Source organism: Pongo pygmaeus, chromosome 6, assembly GCF_028885625.2.
Source record: "Pongo pygmaeus isolate AG05252 chromosome 6, NHGRI_mPonPyg2-v2.0_pri, whole genome shotgun sequence".
In the NCBI taxonomy this organism is placed as follows: domain Eukaryota; kingdom Metazoa; phylum Chordata; class Mammalia; order Primates; family Hominidae; genus Pongo; species Pongo pygmaeus.
The window spans coordinates 104,392,231-104,417,070 of record NC_072379.2 but is presented as its reverse complement, the minus strand read 5'-3'; the positions used below and the strand labels follow the sequence as shown (position 1 = coordinate 104,417,070).

Genomic DNA, 24,840 nt, shown 5'->3' with positions numbered 1-24,840 from the left:
TGCCAATACATTATAAATTCATATAAAAGTTGAGATCTGTTAAGGGAAGGAGAGGTCGGCTTCGGTGTAGTGAGCTCAGCTGTGGTGAGCTCGGGGTCAAGTGAGGGTTTCTCTGAGACCAGCGCCCCCAAGCTGCGCAGGCGCGGGCGTGGGCGCCCCCGGGTCAGGGCTCTCCGCAGTCGCGCGGGTCCGGAAGCGCGGCGCGGGCCCGACGAGCGCACGCGTGCACGCGTGCGCAGGGGAAGACCGAGTGCTAGGGGCTGAACCGCAGGGAAGGGGGTGCGGCGCACGCAGTATGGCGCCCAACATCTACTTGGTTCGCCAGCGGATCAGTCGACTCGGCCAGGTGCGGCCTGAGGAGAAGCCTCCCGGTCCCCGCCCAGGCCCGCCCCTCGCCTCCCCAGCCGCCCCACTCCTTTTCCGCCCCAGAGTCTCAGCCAGCAGCTCAACCGCCGCCGCTCCGCCCCGCCCCGCCCCACGGCCGCCCGGGCCCGCCTCCGAGCCCGGCCAGCGCGCCAGCCCCGCCTGCCCTTCCTCGCCACCGGGCTGCTCTGGTCTCGTCGGTCCCCTTCTTCTCCGCCCCGTCGTCCTGACTCTCTCTCCCTCCTTCCCTCAGAGGATGTCTGGCTTCCAGATCAACCTTAACCCGCTCAAGGAGCCACTCGGTTTCATCAAGGTCCTCGAGTGGGTGAGTGCAGCCCGCGCCGGCCAGGCCCGCCTGCCGCTCGGCGCGGCGCCCTAGGCGGGGAGACGGGGACCTGCGAGCCGGGACGCAGCCCTGCCGCGCGGGCTTTGAGGCCGCCGCCCCAGGACTGGGAGTGGACGGCAGGGAGGCCGCGGCCTGGGCCGCGCGGGGCGGAGACGCCGCGGCGGGCGTCGAATCACGAGCTCCTCGGCCGCCTGGCTCCCAGGGGAGCCACCCTCCCACACCGGAGCTTCCCTCTGGGTGCCCCCGTGGGGTGGGAGTTCAAATTTACCCTTGGCTCCACTGCCTCCCGCAGAGAAAGGGAAAACTTCCTGCTGCGGTCTAACCGAAACCCGGCGGCCAGCGTCGCGCTCTGCGGAGCGGCTCAGTGGTTACCTCCCTGCCAGTGCCCACTCGAGGTCCAGCTCCCTGGGAAGCCGATTTTGTCTTGTAGACGTGATTTGGCGAGCATTCCGTTCTTAATTTGTTTTTAAGATGAGCTCCGAGTTAAAAATAGTAAAAAAATAAACTGTGGGCCAGGGAAACGAAAGAAAGGCCTTTTAACAAAACGCATCGAGTCAGATCGGTTCACTTAATAACACGTTAGGAACGGACATCGAGTTTGTTTTGGGTATTTCCAAACAACACCGTTTAGAAAGTCAGCTTTTAGTCCTTTCCTGAGAACACTCACAATCATTAACATCAAAGAACACTTATTAATTCGACCTTGGCAATGATCAGTTACTTGGAGGAGTTGGTGAATATACCAGTCACTGCGGGCTTCCTTCAAACTTCGTGGCCCACTACGTATTTCTGCAGGCAAGTTGTGTTTATAGACAGCAGCATTTACATCCATAGCTTTTTCGCCCTTTTCCTTAGTGATAGAGTGGTGAAGAAGAATAAGAACTTTCAATTTCCTGTTCTAAATAACCTACCGAGGATGTTTTTAAAAGCAGCATGGAAACTCAGTTTCTCTGATGGGTACCTAATGTGATTTCCTACTTGGACCATTGTAACCGCCCAAGGGGTTAGGCAGTTTCACCATTCACTGAACATTTTGTGTTTTCTGAAAACTGAAGTAGTGCTGACTTCACACAAATGACTACTTTAAAGATGCATAAATAAATATACTTGATTTTTTTAAACCTAAGTCCAGATTTAAGTATAAAGAAAACCATGATTAAAGCTTAAAAATTGCAAGAGGAAAATCTCATTAACGAGGCTAATCAAATATAAACGTTAAGAAAGTCATATCTAGATTTAGTCTCATTGAGGATTATAATTAAATGTATAACTAATAATTTAGATTTCCACTTAAATGAAGAGGCAGCTGTTTATATCTGTGCTTATATTATTTGTCAAGTTTTTAAACAATTGTAGACTTAGCTTTTTCCTTAATATTTCAAGCACTAGTGATAAGTTCATTCGTGTTTTGATGTATTTTGAAAAATATCCCTTTTTAAGCATCTTACAGAAATACTTTCAGTTTGAACAGCTTGTTATTACACAGGAGAGCCTTTTATGAAAAGACTACACATTGTTAATGGTGTGGTAAATATTTGACTATTTTATACCAGATCTGTACTAAACACTAGCATACCACACGAATAAAACATGGTCTTTTTCTCATGATCTATTAAGGATGAAGGACATAAAAAATATGAAAATGCCATATAAACTGTGATAAAGGTGTATGCAAAGAATAGTAAAAGAAATGAGGGAGAGAGCATTTGCTTGGAGGAACTAGGGAGGACTTCATAGCTGAAAGAACACTGGAAGGATGGGTACTGGTTCACTTGGGGAGTGGCTTTCTAGGCAGAAGGAATCTTATGTTCAGTGGAAGGAAATGTTGAAGCAGCATAACCCTGTATGAGAACTTAAAAGTAATTGGGGGTTAGTTGGAATATATGCTGGGTTGGAGGGTACGGTTTGAGATTGTTCTGAAAAGATTTCAGAGGTTGGCTGCTTCTAGGGTTAATCTTTGGGAATCTGGGCCCTTTCCTTAGGAAAATGCATATGTGCAGAGCACAGAATATTGGAGTGTTTATTCCACTCAAGCCCAGAATCCCTGCCATAGGGGATGGGAACTTAAAGGCTTTAAACAAGTCAATGATACGACTAATTTTAGGCACTCATAATTCCTCAATCAATCGATTTCTCCCTCCAATTCTGACCTTTCCAATCCATCCCTCTAACTGCCGACAAAATGAAAATTTCTAAAAGGATGGATTGGAAAGGGCAGAATTGGAGGAAGGGAAATCTGTTGATTGAGGAATTATGAGGGCCTAAAATTAGTTTCAGTAGGACTGAAGGGGTTTACAAAAGGGGGTTACAAATTAGAATATATATGGAAGGTAACAAAGAGGGAGGACCCTAAGATGACTGCTGTCTTTCTGACTTGGTTGCCATTAGCATATTCAAGGTAATGTCATTAAGAGGAGGAGGAGCAGATTTTGTGGAAGGTCAAAGGTTTCGGATGTATTGAGTTTGTGGTCTCTTTAGATCTTTTGGAGGTATCCTATAGGATACAGTTGTATATATGGATGTAGAATTTAAAATATGAGTTTGGGCTGCAGATATAGCAGATATCTGCCTGCAAAGGAGAGAAGGAATGGTTAGGAAAATTGAGGGAAATAATGCCTTGGCATCACTATTAGAATTTCAAGAAAAGAGTACCCCAAAACATAAGGTGCAATAGAATGGTTAAGTAAAATAAGGACTAGTTGATGGCTTTAGCAAGAGCAGTTTCAGTAAAATCAAAAAGCCAGATTTTAGTAGGCTGAATGAATGTGTAGTAAGAAAGTGAAGACACCATAAACCGCTGTTTGACTGTGAAAATGGGAGAAATTTGGTAGTTACAAAAAAAAGCCACTAGTTCAGCTTACAACTCAGTTGCTTAAATGCATTCTCTGGAGACAACCATTGTATTTGGTATGCAACAAAAGTCTTTATTTGCATTTCCCATTTTATCATACTGACGAGAACTCAAGGGTCAAGGTTTAATAAAATTTTTACTGCTTCATCAGACATTCTTAAGTAAAACTGGTGGGGTTTTTTTGTTCTTTTTTGTGTTTTGTTTTTAACTGCAAGTATGTGGCAGTGAAATAGAGTTTGGTATTCTTCCTGATTCTTACTAAACCCGGCAGTTTTCCCCACCAGTTTATCTGCTTCATCAGTACAAATGTCAACACAATGTAAAAGGCAAATAATGTCTTAGTATTGTTAGGAAAATGTTTTACCTTCATGAACTCCTGAAAGAGCCTTGGTAACTTTCAGCGGTCCACAGACCACACATTGAGAATTGATGAGGTAAACATCACTGGGGACCAGAAACAGAACAGAAAATGTGGCAGGGAGAAAGACTATTCCCAAATTTGGTAATTATTAATAAATCTGGAGAAAGCTCAACCAACTGTCTGGATTTATGACTTAAATAGAGCTGAGTACTTAAAAGTGTAGAAATAAAGAGAGATATATAGCCTCTCAAGACTTGGACCAATCTACTTGCAGGCTTAAGGTCTGGATTTGTGATAACGTGTATGTTCACTTATGTTGGTGGTTTGGGGAGTTCCATCATAAGGTGTGGTGTTTGTGGACTAGGGGACTCAGAAGGCCAAGCAGAAATGACCATGACCATAAAGCCACTAGACAGGGATAGAAGCGGGAGAGGACAATCAAGTTGAGCCTATATCAAATATCCTAAAACACATGAAGAAAACTAATTTTTACTTAAAAACTCAAATTATGTCAGTGGCAACAAATGCTGTCAGTTTTCCACAGAGTGACAGGCTTACTTCAAGACAGCGTGCCAGATCAACAATCAGGATATTGATTCACTCCAGAAGACATGAAAATAGTAGAGCAATTAGAAAATGATTTTTATTTTTAAAAATATAAATTATATTTTAAATTTTAAAAATATAGTCTCTGTCTTGTCCAGGCTGGAGTGCAGTGGTGTGGTCTCGGCTCAATGCAACCTCGCCTTCCAGGTTCCAGAGATTCTTCTGCCTTAGTCTCCCGAGTAGCTGGGATTACAGGCGCTTGCCACTACACTCAGCTAAGTTTTGTATTTTTAGTAGAGACGAGGTTTCACCATGCTGGCCAGCCTGGACTCTAACATCTGACCTCAAGTGATCCACCCGCCTCAGCCTCCCCAAGTGCTGGGATTATAGGCATGAGCCACCGCACCTGGCTGATAAATGATTTTTAAATAAATATATTTAGGTTCCTCAGAGATTTAAGGTGACATAAAGGTGTTTTCAACATACAATGATTAGGAGTTAGCAAAAAACTTCTAGCTGTTTATTTCAGTAGGAACTCTAGAGTTTACTTCTCATAATCCAATTTTTTTTTTGGAGACAGAGTCTTGCTCTGTCACTCAGGCTGGAGTGCAGTGGCATGATCTCAGCTCACTGCAACCTCCATCTCCCAGGTTCAAGTGATTCTCCTGCCTCAGCCTCCCAAGTAGCTGGGACTACAGGTGTGTGCCACCTTGCCCGGCTAATTTTTGTATTTTTAGTAGAGACGGGGTTTCACCTGGTTTCACCAGGCTGGTCTCAAACTCCTGATCTCAGGTAGTCCGTCCGCCCTAGCCTCCCAAAGTGCTGAGATTACAGGCATGAGCCACCGCACCCGGCCATAATCCAAATTTTTAAGGATTATGGAATTATCTTGGCAGGCTATTTAGAATTTTCTACTATTGTACATTAGAAGCAAAGGGAGATAAGAGTGAAACTGAAGCAGTTTGTAACTGACTTTATTGCCCAGTGGGAATAAACTGAAATATCACCATCAAAAACAATACTTTTTTGAAATGAATAACTTTGGTAAACATTTCAGACTTTGACTCATAAAAATCATACCTTGGCTCTAGGCATCTAATCTTTTGACTGTAAAGGCAAACGTGCTATAATATTTCATTTTAAGTACTGAATGATCATTTGACTTAAAACCAGCATACATTTGTTTTGCATGTAAACACTCATACATAATATACTTTTATATCTATTTTTGAAGATTTCAGTTATCACTTTGATAAACTAAACCTTGGACAGAAAGAAATTTAAGTAGATGATTTCAGATTAATGATGAAATTAAATAGCAATGAGGATCCTGCAACTAGAAACGTGTAAACAACACTCATAAACCAGGTGAATACTAGTATTCTCCAGTAGAATCCTCAGAATGAGCATGGTCTAGCAATAGAAGTTAAGTCTCCAAACTCTTTTTAAATTTTATTTATTTATTTTTTGAGACAGGGTCTCACTCTGTCACCCAGGCTGGAGTGCAGTGGCACGATCATGACTAATTGCAGCCTTGACTTCCTCACGCTCAAGCTTTTCTCTCACTTCAGCCTACTGGGTAGCTGGGACTACAGGTACATAACATCACACCCAGCTACTTTTATAGTTTTTTATAGAGACAGAGTCCCACCATGTTACCCAGGCCAGTCTCGAACTCCTGGGCTCAAACGATCCACCTGCCTTGGCCTCCCAAAATGCTGAGATGAACCACTGCACCCAGCCTCCAGAGTTTTTTCTTTTTTTTTTTTGAGACGGAGTCTTACTCTGTCGCCCAGGCTGGAGTGCAGTGGTGTGATCTCGGCTCCCTGCAATTTCCGCCTCCCAAGTTCAAGCAATTCTCCTGCCTCAGCCTCCCAAGTAGCTGGGATTACAGGTGCCCACCACCACACCCAGCTAATTTTTTTTGGTATTTTTAGTACAGACGGGGTTTCACCATGTTGGCCAGGCTGGTCTCGAACACCTGACCTCAGGTGATCCACCCGGCTCGGCCTCCCAAAGTGCTGGGATTACAGGCGTGAGCCACCGTGCCCAGCCTCCAGAGTCTTTTTTTATCATGAACTCCTATTAGTGCAAAATTTTATGGACAGAGCCACAATATGCATCTACAACTTAAGATGCATGTTTTACTATGTTAGTATCTTAAGGTATATTATATACTCAGTGCAAATTTTGTTTATATTTTTAAATCCTTGCTTCAGATACTATTCTGATAATTTTTTATTGTTTTGCCACCTTCTTGTGATCTGATTAAGTAGTCTGTTTTTACCTTGTAATATGACTGATGATTGTAATCATAGAGTAGTATGAATGCTTCCATTTTCTCTTTTATACATGAGTATGTGTGTTACCAATGTATAGTTTCTTTGAAGAACATTTTAAAGCCACGGGTCAATTTTGTGAAGTTTGATTTGGTTAAAACTAGACAATTTATTCCATAAATCCAGGCCCACTCACGTTGTAATGCATGAACACTAAAAGTGAAAGAATAGATGAGGTTATCACTGTCTGTCCTTCCATGTATGAGATTCCCCTTACCTTCAGGATACCCTGCATGCTGTACTGACATGTGACCTTCTGATGTGCATGCCCAGCATGGGTTTCAGTAGTATATTAATTGCAATAAAGCTTCAATTCCTTATTTAAGTCTGAAAGTAGATCTAAATAGAAGTTTACATATTTTCTTCTGGTACTCCAGTCTACTTTGGAGACTAGTGCTCCAGAAAACCAGGCTGTAATATTCACCCTGAGGTTACAATTCTCTGAATAAGATCTGCCATGGTGGTCATCTAGTATGGGTCTGGTGGGCAGGGAAGTAAGTGGGACTGTTTCTCTGGATACTTGGGGCTGTATGTGAACATGTAACTTTTCTGACTAAACAGAAGCTTGCTGTCACCCTGCCGCTGGATTCTTACTAGTTACTCTGCCGATAGAATTCCATGTCAGTAGTTTTCAGTCATTCTTCATGGGGTAGGAGTATATGGGAAAATAAGTTTCAAAAGTGGCCAGAAAATATAAATCAGAACACCAATACTCCTTCATTTTAGACTAGGGTTAGAAACTGAAATGGTCATAGGAACTACCCTCTAAAGTAAATGAGTGAAGCAAGATGTTTGGAAGAAAAACAATAGTATGTCATTGATTACTTACTGGCAACTAACACACATCCTGAGGGCTGTTAAGTCAATGGAGAAGCGGATAACCTGGAAAGCACATACTCTGCCATAAGTGACATCTGTCACTTTCTCTCTGATTGTTGATTTATGAGAATGTAGGTCTGATGTTGCCATTCTTCAGCTTTCCCATACACACTCAGGAAAAGCAGGAAATCCAAATTTTTATGTGTAATACCCTGATATTAAAACAATGACAACAAATTCACATTTTTTTGTAATACTGGAAAGGCCACACAAATATATTTGCAGGCCAGGTTTTACCAACAGGCTGCCAGTATATAAATTCCAGTCTAGATCAAAATAGCAGTAGAATATAGGGAGAAGTGAGATAGTTGGATATTTTGCCCTCATAATTTTGTACTTTAATATAAAATATGTGCTTTTGTCCCTTCTATAAGATAAAGACCAGAATTGCTGTCATGGTATTTATCTATCCTTATAACAAAAAGCTTTAAAATGATAATTATGTAAGATTCAAAATATGGTTTTATTTATAAGTTATTGGAAATTATTTTTTCCTTAATTAAGTAGTTATTTAGTGAGCATCTGCTATGTGCCAGGTTTTCTGCTAGTCACTGAAAATCCTAAACAAAACCAGGTGCGAAGACATGACAGTCTGGCAAAGGAGCAGTAGAAGTGATAGTCTTGAAAGCAACAAGCTGTAGTGCAGTATGCCATTTATTTGCTACTTGTTATATTAGGAAATTCATTTTTCCATTGAATTTTTTTATTTTATTTTATTTTTAAGACAAGGTCTTACTGTGTTGCCCAAGCTAGTATTGAACTTCTGGGCTCAAACAATCCTTCTGCCACGGCCTCCCAAAGTGTTGGAATTACAGGCATAAGCCACTGCACCCGGCCCCATTTTATTTTTTATAAAGCAAGTTACACAAGAAAAATGCCTACAGTAGAGTTCATATATAACAGAGTTAATGTCTATGATAGCTCAAGAGAAGAATCATGAGTTCTACCACAAGGAATTGGGTAGGGCCTTAAAAGATGAGCTAATTAGAGACGGGGCATTCCCAGAAGAAGAAGCATGTACATTTAAGACATAAATACATGGTATGTTTCAGGAATAGTAAGCAGTATAATGTGACAGAACCATACAGTACCTGGCAGTGAATACACTGCAGATAAATCTATCTAGAAAGATAAAGTTGAGGATTGATCAGCCATGCTTTTTATGCCAAATTAAGAAGTTTGAGCATTTTTTGTTTAGGTTGAAAAACAATTGAGGAAATTCCTTTAAATGGGAAGGACATGATCAGATTTTTATTTCAGATCAGTGTGATATCATTCTAAACTAGCTCTGTCCAGTACAAAAAAATACAATGGGAATCAAAAATGCAAACCACATAGTAATTTTCAGTGTTCTATTAACCACACTAAAATAAGAGGAAACAGGTGAAATTAATTTTAACAATATATTTTACTTAACCCAATCTATCCAGATTATTGTTTGAACAGTCAATATAAAAATTAATGAAGTATTTTACATCTTTTTCATAGTAAATCTTCAAAATCTAGTGTGTATTTTGCAGTTGGAGTATGTATCAATTTAGATTAGTGACATGTAAAGTGTTCAGGACTCACAAGTAGCATTACTGGGTACTGCAGCTGTAGTGCCCACATTATAGAAGATGAGTATCAATTGGAATGAAATTGGAAATGTGAGGAAGAGTCTGATGGGTTAGTCCCAGTGAAAAATGGTGAGGGCCTGAACAAAAATAGTGGCAGGTGTAATGTAGGCAGGTAAACAGAGCTTTTTAAAAAATGGTTTTATAGTCTAGGTAGTCATATGCAACATGGTTTTTGTTTTGTTTTTGTTTTAACTCAGCATTGGATTTCTGTGATTCATCTATGTTGATGTAGGCAGTTGTTAATTCTTATATCTTTTTTGCCATATAACTTCCAAGTGTAAGAATATACTATGGTATTTTATCCATTTCCCTGTTGCTTTTCCCCTCCCCATTTTTTATGAACATTCTTATATGTCTCTTAGTACATGTGAGCAAGGGTTTCTCTTAGATCTATGTACTAGTAAATCCTTTGTGACATTATGTTTATTATAAATATGTTCATCTAATTGGTAGCTTGTTTTACATTCAACAGCTGACTTGATTAAGTTTTTTTTCTGTAGTTTAATTTAACAATCTTTTATGGTTCTTTTTTACCAAAAAAAAAAAAATCTTAAATTCTTCTTTTTCATGTGGTCACAGGTTTTCTTTTATATTGTCTTTACATTTTTTAAAGACTTTTTACTTTTGTGTGCAGCTCATCTGGACCATTTACTGAACAGCTCTTCCTTGTATTAGTTATCTATTGGTGTATAACAAATTATGCCGAGCTTAGCAGTTTAAAACAAAGGTCTGTTGACTTTTATTAAGTGAGATAATAAATCTTACCCATTCTTCTGTGGGTCAGGAATCTGGGAGCAGCTTAGCTATGTGGTTTGGGCATAGGGTCTCCCATAAGGTTGCAGTCAAGCTGTTGGCTGGGGTTGCTGTTATCTCAAGGCCTCCAGCTCATTCTCATGACTGTTGGCAAACCTCAGAGGATCCCCTTCCAAGCTCAGTCATGTGGTTACTGGCAGTCCTCAATTCCACACCATATGAGTCTCTAAAAGTTGCCTGAGTATCCTCCCAACATGGCCACTGGCTTCCCCCAGAGAATGAGAAAGTTCAAGAGAGTGAGAAAGGAAGACAGAAGTTGCAATCTTTGGCTGGGCGTGGTGGCTCAAGCCTGTAATCCCAGCACTTTGGGAGGCCAAGGCGGGTGGATCACCGGAGGTCAGTAGTTCGAGACTGGCCTCACCAACATGGTGAAACCCCATCTCTACTGAAAATACAAAAATTAGCCAGGCATGGTGGCGGGCACCTGTAATTACCCCTGCTACTCAGGAGGCTGAGGAAGGAGAATTCCTTGAACCTGGGAGGTGGAGGTTGCAGTGAGCCGAGATTGCACCATTGCACTCCAGCCTGGGTGACAGAGCGAGACTGTGTCTCAAAAAAAAAAAAGTTGCAATGTTTTTATAACTGAGTGTCAGAAAAGACATCCCATTTCTTCTACAGTACCATATTCTATTCTGTAGAAGCAAGTCACTATATTTAGTTCACACTCAAGGGAAGGGAAATCAGGCTCCATCTCTTGATGGGAGTTGTATCAAAGAGTTTGTGGGCATATCTTTAAAACCACCACATTCCTTTCCTCCATGATCTACAAATCAACTCTGTTAGATACAATTTGTCTTATACACACTAGTCTATACCTGGCCTTTTTATTCTGCTCCATTGGTTCAATTTGTGTATCTCATTTCTTTTTTTTTTTTTTAAATTTAAACATGGGTATATGCTCAGGACTCATTTTCTGGCCTTTTCACTCTGTGTATTCATGCATATTTATTCTGAGAGAGTATTGATTCTTCCATCTTTACCTTTTTTAACATAAAACATTATTTAGTACAAATAATGAAAAATGACTTCATGACACATTTTCCAAGGAAAGTTACTTTTACATATTTTAAAATCCTGTAAAAACCAGGGATCACCTCTTAACACTTAAGACCACAAACTGTGTGCTGGACATTACCTCAGACTGTTCCTATCTGTAACCAGATTCTTTTCATGTATCTTTTTTGGGGGGGGCGGGGGGGAACAAACCCTTGACAATTACTATAATGTGGATTATGGCCTACAAGATTCAAGGCCCTGGAATAATCCATGGGAGGCATTATGTCAAGTGTTCAACAGTGAAGATTTGATATCAGATCTGCATTGAATTTTATCTACCACCAGTTGCTGAGTGTGTGTGACCTTGAACAAAACCAACCCCTGACCTCTTCAAGTTTCTATTCTAGGGAAAGACAGACAAATTAAGTACTGTGTCAAGCAGTGGTAATGAGAACGGAGGAGAAATAGAGCAGAAATAGAGTAGAGGGAATAGGTAGTGTGGGGTAGGAGTGCTGTTATTTGATATAGTGTGGTGAGGGGAAGGTCTCCCTGAGAAGGTCATACTGGAACAGGAAGCTATGGAAGTGAGGGAGTGAAACATGTATTCCAGGCAGAGGAAATAGCCAGTACAAAGGTCCTGAAGGAAGAGTTTATCCAGTGTCATCATTAAAGGTATCGCATGGAAAGCAGTTTGTGTATACAGATTAGGTAAAGGAAAAAGTAGCAACGTGAGGTCAGAAATATAAGGGAAGAAAGGATCTTGCAGGCCTTTATATGAACTTTGGTTTTTATTCATAGAGAGCTCAAAAGCCATTGGAGGGTTTTGAGCAAAGGATAACATTTTCTGCCTTACATGTTTAAAAGATTGTCTTGGCTGTTGTGTTGATAACAGACTGAAGCTGGGGCAAGGGCAGAAGCAGAGAGATCATTTAGAAGGCTGTTAGTGCAAAACTCAGGCAAGAGGTGATGGTAGTTCAGATCAGGAGGCAGTACAAGTGGTCAGATTGCAAATGTATTTTGAAAATAGAGCCATCAACACTTGCTGAAAGATTGAGCTCTTGGAGTTTAACAGCGTTATATGGAATTTTTTGCTTACTTGTGTTGTTTTGTAGAAAATTCACAAGTAGAAAAATAAAAAGGAATTATTTATCTTCCTTTGAGAGGTGACCAGTGTTAAAATTTTGATGCATAACCTTTCTAGTTTTTGTTGTTTAAATCTGCTTTATATGTAATGAATACTTTCTATGTTGTTAATCTCCAACATTGTATGTTGTTAATTTCCAACAGCTATATAATGTTTCATTGCATGAATGAATGAATGGATGAATTATAGTTTGATTCCCTGTCAACATTTAGGTTGCTTCCAGGTTTTTTGTGTTTTAGATAGTATTTGGAGAACATCATTCATTTTTTTAAGCATATTCATGATTAGGAAAATAAGTTTCCAACAACTTTTTGAGACCTGGAAATACCCACAAGGGAGGCTTAACAGGCTCATGAAATAGTGTCTCTTCTATGCTTACAACCTCTTGGCTTTACAAATTACTGGTAACTTGCGTTCCAAATAAAAATACCTCCTATTCACCCCTTTTGATTTTGATACTAATAAGTGAGTCTCCCTCTATAGTTCATACTAATATTTAGTGGATACACTAAAGTATGAGCAAATGAATTGTCATATGGGCTGGTACATTTATTTCTATATTATACTCTGGGGAAAATAAAATCACATTTGTCGAGGTTTGCAAATGAATGTTTTAATGTCTTTCACCATCTTAGTTTGTGTTTAAGAATTTCTAGAATGTAGCCAGGCATGGCGGCACACTCCTTAGTCCCAGCTACTTGGGAGGATCACTTGAGAGTTCAGGGCTGCAGTAAGCTATGATTGTGCCACTACACTTGAGTCTATACAACAGAGTGAGACTCATCTCTTTAAAAAAGGGTAGTGGGGAGCTGGGCACAGTGACTCACACTTGTAATCCTAGCATTTTGGGAGGCCAGGATGGGAGGATTGCTTGAGTTCAGGAGTTCAAGCCCAATCTGAGCAACATAGTGAGGCCTCGTCTCTACTAAAATTCAAAAAAAATTAGCCAGGTGTGGTGATGCACACCTGTGATCCAGCTGCTTGGGGGACTGAGGTGAGAGGATCGCTTGAGCCTGGGAGGCCAAGGCTGCAGTGAGCCCTGATTGTGCCAGTGTACTCCAGTCTGGGCGACAGAAACCTTGTCTCAAAAAAAGAATTTCTAGAATGTTAGTGAGCCAATTTTTAATAATCAGTGTGCTTACAGTTTTAGTGACCCTTGTTTCGGGTGTAGTAATGCTTATCTTTTTTTTCTTTTGTCTCTTTTCATCTTACTTTGTGTAGATTGCTTCTATCTTTGCTTTTGCCACCTGTGGAGGTTTTAAGGGCCAAACAGAAATTCAAGTGAATTGTCCTCCCACAATTACTGAGAATAAAACTGTTACAGCTACTTTTGGTTATCCATTCAGGTGAGTTATATTTATTTTTAATGGTCTCACAACTCTTTTTCCTTTCACAGTGAGTCATTAAGATTTCCAGCAATTTATTGACTGTGGGGGGTAGAAAATTTTAGATTGCATGCTCATTTGTAAGTGATCATTGCCTCCCAAACTGTGGTACACAGACCTATGCCTGTCTAAAAACATCTCCTGGTCTGTGACAAAATAGTACAGAAAGTGAGAGTAAGTGTTTAGAAACTTTTATAACAATGTGATGTTGCCTTGATAATTTTATTCTAACGGAGGATTGGAAATGTAAAAATAAAGCAAACTAGAGATTGTTCTATCACCTTAGTATAAGAAGCCCTAATGTGGAAGGAAACATAGAAAAATCCAGATTCTCAGTGTTTTTTGCAATTACTGAATATTAATGTCTTTATATAGTTTTAAGACATATGTATATAAAGAAAAGAGATTCCATATTTCATTCATTAGCATAAAGCCACACTTTCTTACTCTTAAATTAAAATGAATATTTCATCTGTGAAGTCTTGTTTGACATCAGTATCCATTGAAAAGTTTATTGAATATGTCCTATGTTTAAGCCAGGGTGGGAATCTTCTTTCACTTACTAACTTTACTTACTTGACCCAAGACTCAATTTTTTGGTCCAGTAATTGGAAGTATTATCTTGTAAGGCTGTTTTGATGATTAAATAAAATCCCCATATTAAAGATAAGTCAGATAATAAGTGGTTAGTCATCATCAAAGCCTCTCTATCTTGTATCCTTTCTCCTAGACACTTCTCGCATAAGGAACTCTGTTACAGCATCTTTAGTAACAAGTTTTTTACAATTTATGGTTGGGAAAAATGAAAGGCAATATTTATTGTTAGCAACTATTGATCCAGGGTTAAAAATGTGAATCATTGCTGTAATTGGCTCTCTTGGGGCTAGTCACACATACTGTGCCACACAGAATGAAATATGATGTCTCAAAGTATAAACCATTTGGTATAATCTCTCCTACCTGACTAATTGTTTACTGCAGGAATATAGTATCTGGGTATGAAAGTATTTAATTCAGTCTGTATTCAATGTATCATAAACTAATACCAGGTATAACTTATATACATTTATTATGAAAATTTCAGTTTACTTAAATATAATATTTTAATTTTACTTTTTTCCCCAAAGGAATGTTTTTAATATATTTGGGGAGTATTTTTTGAAGTGTCACTCACTGTTTTGCTTAAATGTTTCTGTCTCTGTTGGGAAAGTCCGATAATTCATACATTTATTTTAACAGGTTGAATGAGGCATCATTTCAGCCACCTCCAGGTGTAAACATATGTGATGTAAATTGGAAAGATTACGTCCTCATAGGTGATTACTCTTCTTCTGCACAATTCTATGTTACCTTTGCAGTCTTTGTGTTCCTGTACTGCATTGCTGCCCTTCTGCTTTATGTTGGCTACACGAGTCTGTATCTGGATAGTCGTAAACTTCCTATGATTGTAAGTAATCACTTTATTTTTTAAATACAAAAATAATTTGTTTAAGCTAAATATAGATTTTCTTATACTGGAAATAAAAATTCTTGGTGTAAGCCAGTTCAGCATATTTTAGCCTGTGTTTGCCACGAGGTTGAGCTTTCTCCCATTAAGTTTAACTCAAATTTTTTAGCCTATTTGCACTATAAGAAAAGTTTGTTTCTTTTTTAAATCTATTTTAACTTGGAAAAAACTCAGATATGTAATAAAGCACATCAGGTTACAAATAGCAAAAAAATTAAGTCGAAATTCTTTTAATTTGAAGAATTACTTATCACAACATAGTCTCATAACTCTTTCTGCTTTTTTTTCTTTCTCTAAAGGCCCACTTTATACTTCTACAAAACTTATTGACCTTAATTGTATCATGGGTTCACAAACTATGTCCCAGAGGTCACTGTCTTATTTTTTATTTTTACTTCTTTATTTATGTATTTAGTTTTTGAGACAAGGTCTCGCTCTGTCGCCCAGGCAGGAGTGCAGTAGCACCATCTTGGCTTGCTGTAGCGTCAACCTCCTGGGCTCAAATGATCCTCCTGAGTAGCTGGGACTATAGGCACAAGCCACCATACTCAGTTACTTTTTGTGTATTTTTGTAAAGACGAAGTTTTACCATGTTGCCCAGGCTGGTCTCAAACTCCTGGGCTCAAGTGATCTGCCTGCCTTGGCCTCCCAAAGTGCTGGGGGTTATAGGTGTGGCCAGGAGCCTGCCCTTGTTTTTTTAAATAAAGGTTTTTTTTGGAACTCAGCCATACGCAATCATTTACACATTGCCTATGGCTGCTTTCACACTGCAGTGGTAAAATTGAGTAGTTGTAACAGAGATAAAAAATACTTGCTTTATAGCAGCATGATTTATAGTCCTTTGGGTATATACCCAGTAATGGGATGGCTGGGTCAAATGGAATTTCTAGTTCTAGATCCCTGAGGAATCGCCACACTGACTTCCACAAGGGTTGAACTAGTTTACAGTCCCACCAACAGTGTAAAAGTGTTCCTATTTCTCCACATCCTCTCCAGCACCTGTTGTTTCCTGACTTTTTAATGATTGCCATTCTAACTGGTGTGAGATGGTATCTCATTGTGGTTTTGATTTGCATTTCTCTGATGGCCAGTGATGGTGAGCATTTTTTCATGTGTTTTTTGGCTGCATAAATGTCTTCTTTTGAGAAGTGTCTGTTCATGTCCTTCGCCCACTTTTTGATGGGGTTGTTTGTTTTTTTCTTGTAAATTTGTTGGAGTTCATTGTAGATTCTGGATATTAGCCCTTTGTCAGATGAGTAGGTTGCGAAAATTTTCTCCCATTTTGTAGGTTGCCTGTTCACTCTGATGGTAGTTTCTTTTGCTGTGCAGAAGCTCTTTAGTTTAATTAGATCCTATAAATCATGCTGCTATAAAGACACATGCACACGTATGTTTATTGCGGCATTATTCACAATAGCAAAGACTTGGAACCAACCCAAATGTCCAACAATGATAGACTGGATTAAGAAAATGTGGCACATATACACCATGGAATACTATGCAGCCATAAAAAATGATGAGTTCACGTCCTTTGTAGGGACATGGATGAAATTGGAAATCATCATTCTCAGTAAACTATCGCAAGAACAAAAAACCAAACACCGCATATTCTCACTCATAGGTGGGAATTGAACAATGAGAACACATGGACACAGGAAGGGGAACATCACACTTCGGGGACTGTTGTGGGGTGGGGGGGAGGGGGGAGGGATAGCATTGGGAGATATACCTAATGCTAGATGACGAGTTGGTGGGTGCAGCGCACCAGCATGGCACATGTATACATATGTAACTTACCTGCACATTGCGCACATGTACCATAAAACCTAAAGTATAATAATAATAATAATAAAAGAAAAAAATAAAAAATAAAAAATAAAGCAGCCAAAAGAGTAAAAAAAAAAAAAAAAAAAAAAAATACTTGCTATTTGGCTGTTTTCAGAAGAAGTTTGTTGATTCCTGGTCTGTGTCCCTAAACTCCTTAATTTAAAATCAGACCCAGATAATTCTTATACTCAGCATTAGTGGCAACCATGAACTAATTTTGAATCTTTGAGGTATCAACAAAGGACTTAGATTTGAAGTCCTGATACTTTTGGCTTCAGAGCTTACTGAGCTAGAAATATTCTCTGAGATTTAGTTAGTAGAATCTGCCCTGGGTTATTGGTGGCAAATCCAGAGAGAAATCATGGTTTTAAGCTGCACCTCCACTATAAAAGAGTAACTACAAAGTCAGTTATTAGTGACTTAAAGGGAAAACAGAGGTGTTTTTTATGTGTGATACTGGTCATTCATATGTATGAGAAAACACATCTGCTAATTATTTATGAAGTTACTTTAAAGGGAAGGCTATTTAAATATGAAGGATTATTAAATAAGATTACAAGTTTTATTTACTTATTTATTTTTAATTTTGCTGCTGGATCATAAGAATGAAAATGGTAAGTAATACAACAGTCTTTTATCATTCAGATTTATTCTGTTTCTTATGTCATAGGAGACATAAGAAAACTAGAGGTTTTCATAACATACTTCTCGGTTGTTAAAAAGATAAGACGTCAACTGTTTTAATTTGCAGTGCTTATCCAACATACTTATTAGGAATCTGTGTCTTCTGCAGACTTTTCAAATCTTATTTAAAAGGGAACTGGAATAATCTTATAGATAATTATATTTTGTTAAAATTCTTTATAACTAGAAGCTATTTCTTGCCATTTTGTCATCCCAACAAGTTTTTTTACTAAATCTATCAATGTGCCCTTTATTTCTCATATTTTGTCTAGTAAACTTTTAAAAATACTACACTTCTTAAAGCAGTGTTCAGATCTATTTTTGTAAGTGGTTTTTGTCTGATAAAACTATAAAACTGACCTAGTTGCATCATTCAGAAAAGTAAAAGTAATTTTCTACCTCAGAATAACCAATTAATGGTCATATAAAGAGATAATCCAAAATTGGTTCCTTAAGTAGGTTTTTGTTGTTACATAATGGGTGCTTCTTGTCTATAAAAGTCTAGCTTCTAAATTTAATTTTCAGTTCTATTTTTAATTTAACCATAAAAATATTAAAAGATTTTCTTTGAGAGACTGGGTGCAGTGGGTCATGCCTGTAATCCCAGCACTTTGGGAGGCTGAGGTGGGGTGGATCACTCCAGGAGGTCAGGAGTTCGAGACCAGCCTGGCCAACATGGTGAAACCCCATCTCTGCTAAAAATACAAAAATTAGCTGGACATGGTGGTGGGCACCTGTAATCCCAGTTACCTGAGAGGCTGAGGCAGGAGAATCGCTTGAATCCAGGAAGTGGAGGTTACAGTGAGCCAAGATCACACCACTGTATTCCAGCCTAGGTGACAGAGCAAGACTCCATCTCAGGGGGAAAAAAAGGGCTTTTTTGAGATACCCAAAATTTAAGATATAGCCAAATATGACATTAATTTTTAGGTACCATTAATGAGGACAAGCCCTTTTAGCAATATTCTCAATTCTGTGCTAAGGTGTTTCTAGGAGTATTTCAGTTATGAAAATTTAAATCTACTTCAATTCTCTTTTGAAGTAAATATAGCACTTTTTTTTTTGTTAAGTAGCAGGACTTTAAGGTTTCAAGACAATGTGGAAAATTGAGAATACCAGAAAATGAATCCAAACAAAATTAGGGTATCCCAAATTCTAAAAATCTATGAATCATATTGCAAATTGTTGGGAGGAGTAGAGCTACCCTAGGCAGCTGCAGGTTGTGCATTGCAGAGCTCCAGGTGGCACCATTCGCTTAGAGTGCAGTGTGACTAGAGTCCTGAGTAGAGCAAATACTATCTGAAGGGACCAGAATTCCCCCCACGTCTCTTCAACCTAGGTTACTTTGTGCATCATTCTCAGAAAAGTTCCTGCTTTTGAAATATAAGAATGTCATACCTCAGGCCATCAAAGTGGATTTAAGAGTATAACCAGGGAAAAAAAAAGACTTTGGAAGGAAGAAAATACCTGAAAATTAGGAGGATTTGACATATATTGATCAAAGTTGTGAACTTTTCCATAAAGAGAAATTATTTAACATGCCATATAACCTCATGTTACTCATCAGTTTTCCAAAAAACACTGTATTTCTAGCAAGTGGTTAGAAAATGTCTACCTGCAGGAGGATGTATAGCAGATGTACAGCAGTAAAAAGGGGAGTACTTCCACAGTGCAGAAAATATAAACTATATTTCTAGCCTTTTCTCTTTGATCTAGGTTTTTTAAAAGGACAAGTAGCAGCAGAGAGCTCAGATACAAAATGCATGTACTTCCGTGTTCGTGTAATTAGTAATTATTTTTGGTTCTCTAATCCTAAGTATTCATTCAGTGTTGTCTTGACCAAGTGGGCAAGCTATATAGCATAGCTTCTATATCTCATAAGAGGTCACTGGTATTTATCCTAAATATTAGGTTGATACAAAAATAATTGTGGTTTTTATCATTAAAATAAATAGCAAAAACCGTAATAACTTTTGCACCAACCTAATAAATGACTAAAAGATGGCTGGCAAAATAATTAAAAACTAATTGGGTTTATTTAAAAAACAAAATGCTTCTGTGATATGCTCCAAAATCCATTCTGAGGTTAGAAAGATTTTTGTTGCAGATGTATAAGAGCTCCTATCCTTGAGTGTACGCATATGTTTAGCATATATAGCATCCAAAAGATACAAATTTTATATTACTCCTACCCTGGTCATTAATTTGAAGGAAGATCAAACAAGATTGGACTTACGATCTAAAATATTAAAACCATCCATTAGAACCATTTATTCTAAAATACTAAAACCATCCCATTCTTTGTAATAAATAGCAAAGGATTTAGTACAGAGTTAATAGTGATAAGGTGTGTTGGGAGATTTTTGTTGTTGCCTTTTTCTTAATATAATGAGCATTCTTAAAATTTGTGGTTAGGAAATTTAAAAGAGATACCATTCTGGTGTGTGCTTTTCACCATTTTATTATCCATCTCATGGAGAATTCGGTTTAACTAAAGTTAGAGTTTTGCAGAAGGAGGATAAGGGAGTTGAGAGTATATGCAAGGGATGATAACGAAAGCCCTTGGAATAGAAATTGATTAAAATAAGTGAGGACATTGGTGAAGTGGTGAGACAGTAAGAAAGCAGTAGGATCAGATTGTAGGTCTTGGTGGGGTCAAAGGAGTTTTAGGATTGGGGTGCCAGAGAGAGAGAGCTGGAAAGAGGTGTTATGGGAAAATGAGATGATCAAAACAGATTATGGAAGGATACAGTCATTGGTGATGACAAGGTCTAAGGTATGATCCTGGGAGTAAGTGGCTGAGGTGAGGTTATGTTGAAGGCTGTATAAAACTTTGGTTTCTATTGTGAAAATCTTAGACTTCTGAGGAGATGACTGAGTCTTATTTACTGTTGTAACTCAGGCACTGTGCTTGTAACACTAACAGCAATGTTTACTATGCTGACTGACTTTTTTAATAAAGTATGTCATGAAGGCCATTTCTCGGTACCATAAGGTTGAATGTAATCTCAGTTTCTTCATCATGGATTTGAAATTTAGTATTAAAATTAATTGTTCATTATTAACTCTTACTGATTTTTGCTTTAGGACTTTGTTGTTACACTTGTTGCCACTTTTTTGTGGTTGGTGAGCACTTCAGCCTGGGCTAAAGCTCTGACAGATATTAAAATAGCTACCGGTCACAATATTGTTGATGAACTTTTGCCTTGTAAGAAGAAAGCAGTACTGTGTTACTTTGGCTCTGTAACCAGTATGGGATCCCTAAATGTATCTGTGGTATGTATGCATTATTTATAATTTTTTTGATTTCATGTATTTGTTTAAAGTACTAGTAATTCAGGAAAGCAATAGCTTTCAGTAAATCTCTGGATGGTTTTTATTTTTACTCAGCTACCTGAATTCTAGTAACAATATAGTGTTTAGTGAAGAAAAGTTTGCTTAAAAAAAGTATTACCTGTAACCAAGATCATGATTTTATTCGTCTCTGAGACTTTCTTTCATCTAGTCAGATTTATATCTGGGAAGATTAATTTCTTTTTTTTTTTTTTTTTTTGTTTTTGAGATGGAGTTTCACTACGTCACTCAGGCTGGAGTGCAGTGGCATGATCTCGGCACACTGCAACCTCCGCCTCCTGGGTTCAAGTGATTCTCCTACCTCAGCCTCCCAAGTAGCTGGGATTACAGGCATGTGCCACCACTCCCGGCTAATTCTTTTGTATCTTCAGTAGAGACAGGGTTTCACCATGTTAGCCAGGCTGATCTCAAACTCCTGACCTCAAGTGATCTGCCTGCTTCAGCCTCTCAAAGTGCTGGGATTACTGGCGTGAGCCACCACACCCAGCCAGGAAGATTAATTTCTTTGAGGTTGACTCATTGGGATGGGAAGTAAAGTTGTGTGACTCCTCTTTTTTTGTGGCTACAACTGTTGGATTGGTGTAGAAGAGATGGTAGGAGGGGTTGGTAAGAAGTAAATGGGAAAAGTTACACGAGCAGTTGATAATCATTCTAAATAGGAGAAAAGTGAAAGTATTTGGAAGAATAACTAAGTCTCTTAGCCATGATTTTATAATTGACAGATTTAGAGATTTAGCCTTATTTCATTGGGAATAAGTCATTATATAACCACATTTTGTACATTGAAATGTAGTCTTCCTTCTTTATTTCTCATTGTGTGTAGTATTAAACTTTAAGTGAAATAATGGCGTACTGCCTAAGAATGTTAAATATTTAAAGAAAAAGTGAGATTTTTAAGTAGGGCATGAATTTTTATAAGTAGGTATTTGATTTTCATATTCATTTTTCTCTTTCATAGATATTTGGCTTTCTGAATATGATACTTTGGGGAGGAAATGCTTGGTTTGTGTACAAGGAGACCAGCCTACACAGTCCATCAAATACATCTGCCCCTCATAGCCAAGGAGGTATTCCACCTCCTACCGGAATATAATTAAAGGGAGAAATACACTGTATGAAGTATATGTTGATACTATGACATGTTGCCAACACCTTGAGAAGCATTATTTGTTTCTAATAAAAGTAATGGCTTTGTCAATATATTGGTGGGTTTAAAACTGCTGCTTTTTTACATAAAGCCTGTGCCTTTCCTAGAAAGTTAAGATGTAAATGTATTCTCACATGTAAATTTGAAAGTTCAGGGGTCTATTATGAAATGATACACATTTTTAAATGAACCGTAATTTTTTTCACTAAGCTGTTTGCCTTCCAAAGTGTTTACACCTTAAGCCTTAACATGTATCTTCATTCAGAAAGCAGTTATATTGTCATACCATAGTAGGAAGAAAAATCTTTATTTGGAATATACACTACTGTAAGTTTGTACAGATCATATACCTACGACCTGTCTTTGCTTAAAGAGCCTTGATTACATAAATATGTAGGAAAAAACATATTGAGTTCAAAATTTATATCTAACATTGTTTATGTTATGATTTTTTTTTAATTGCAAAGACTAGGTGTATATTTTTTTCTGTTTTTCTAAATGACCCGTGGTACTTAATATGGTGTACTAAAATTGTGTTGGGAGCAGGGATTTGGAAATTTCTGATAGATGTGTAGTTAATTTAGTAATTCTGTTTCATGAGATATGATCTGTTATGCTAGTGGTTTAATAGGCTTGCTATGTAAGTAGAACATGACTCAACTAGGTATCTTTATATGTATGGGCATTACTCTTAGTGATATTTGTTTCCTGTCCTTTGTTGCTCATGCTGTTTAAGTGCAGGCTGAGACCCAGCCTCTTTGTAAGTAGAGTAAAATAATCCACCGTTTTTTGCAGACCCTAGTCACAGGGTTAAAAAAATTAAGATTGCTTTCCATGTTTGAAATTTACCATAGAGAGTCAATGAAGTTGCTATTTTGAGTTTAGCATTGATATTGTGAAAATAAGTGCAATTTGGATTTCGTGTTTCTTAATATTCATTCTTGTTTCACAAATGAACGATTAAGGAATTATGCATCATAAAGGAACCTAAGTGAGGTATATGATGAGTGTATTGTCTTTGCACACACATATAGGTATATTCTGAACACAAGCTTATTCACATTTTGCTTTCTAATCTTTTTGTTGTACAGGGATTCAGGTTTCTCATTCTTACAACATGATTGTTTATATGTGAAGCACATCTTGCTATTGCCTTATTTTTGATGCTTGTATTCATGATAAGAATTGTCAATATAAGAATGTATATCTTTTTTGCAACCAATTTAATAAAGGAGTTGAAAGAAAGAGTGCACTGATTGTTAATATCACAAAGAAACCTTCATCTTAAAGGCATTGAGCAGTGCAAAACAACTGATTTTCAAAGCAGGAAATAGAATCACAGTTTTAATGTTTGGCAAGGAATAAAACAGAAATGCTTTGGAGACTCTGGTTCTATCCTTTTTTCTTCCGTCCTCATTTAGAAAATACTTATTTGTAACTCTCAGATTAAGTTTTCCTGATATACCTTTTCTCATTAATTGTCTAATTAACTAGCAAAGATTCCTGATTAAGAGTGTGTGCTCTGCAACCAAACTGCCTAGATTTGAATCTTGTCTACACCACTTACTAGCTGTTTAACTGTAGGCAAATTGCCCTCTGTGTGCCTCAGTTTGCTTATATGGAAATTGGAAATAAAGTAAGTAGTTCCCTCCTGTTTACTGGGGATATGTTTCAAGACCCCCCTGGGATGCCTGAAACCAAATGTAGTACCAAGCCCTATATGAACTGTCTTTTTTCCTATCCATACATGCACCTATAATAAAGTTTATCAATTAGGCACAGTAAGAGATGAACAAGGACTAATAATGAAGTGGCACAATTAAAACCATCCTGTAGTAAAAGTTATGTGAATATGGTCTCTCAAAATATTGTACTGTACTATGGGGAACTGAAACTAAGAATAGTTAAACCACTTTCCTGATCTCAGTGTGTTTCTGATTTAAAAGTGAGTTAACAAATGTAAAGCCCTTAGAACAGTGTTCCGCATTTAGTAGGCACTCTATAAATGTTAGCTACGATTACTAACTTTTGATAGCATGTGATATAGAGATTCTTAAACTAGGAATTCATGGGGCTGGAGCCGTTAGGGTGGTGGTTTTGGACAAAGGGAGGATTGGCGTCAGGCTTTCAAGCGTCTCCCTTTACAATCCTTAAAGAATTCTGGATCTTTTGGTGTGTTTTATTTTTCTGTTGGTTGACATTCATAAGGTTAATGAGATCAAAATTTAAAACTTAAAAGTATTGAGATTAAAGTAGATTTTAAAAGGAGTTCTATTGCCTTTTCAATTTCTGCTTTTGAATCAACATTACAAGGTTAACCCATTTATAGGATAATTTCCAGGAGAGAAGTAATAAAAGCTTTACTTACTAGGTGTTAGGTTGTAGCAAATTATTTATAAAAAGATGAACATTACTAATGTTTTTGTGAACAGAGGTCACTTGAATAGATGTTTAACCTACTGTAAATGTTAAAGGCAATACTGCTTATGTTTCACATTTAAAATTTTTTCATATAGTATTTCAGATTAATAGGTAAGTATACAAAATAATATTTAAGAATTGCTTTATTTGCATCAGATGTTTGTTTGTTGAGACAGGGTCTTACTCTGTCACCCAAGCTAGAATGCAGTGGCGCCATCTCAGCTCCCTGTTAACCTCCACCTGCCAGGCTCCAGTGAT

At 38.1% G+C, this 24,840-nt stretch overlaps 1 protein-coding gene across 2 annotated transcripts; it reads left to right on the top strand.

Moving 5' to 3' along the window:
- Positions 1-25: 25 nt before the first annotated feature.
- On the top strand, positions 26-23,406 carry SYPL1 (synaptophysin like 1). Of its 2 annotated transcripts, XM_054495663.1 has the most exons (6): positions 26-346; positions 617-688; positions 13,479-13,603; positions 14,882-15,089; positions 20,748-20,936; positions 21,973-23,406. In XM_054495663.1, exons 1-6 carry the CDS (start codon positions 296-298, stop codon positions 22,105-22,107), a joined length of 780 nt encoding a protein of 259 aa, XP_054351638.1. In that variant the 5' UTR covers positions 26-295; the 3' UTR covers positions 22,108-23,406. The 2 variants fall into 2 exon arrangements, with proteins under 2 accessions (XP_054351638.1, XP_054351637.1); XM_054495662.2 differs by having other exon boundaries at positions 142-688.
- Positions 23,407-24,840: the final 1,434 nt, after the last annotated feature.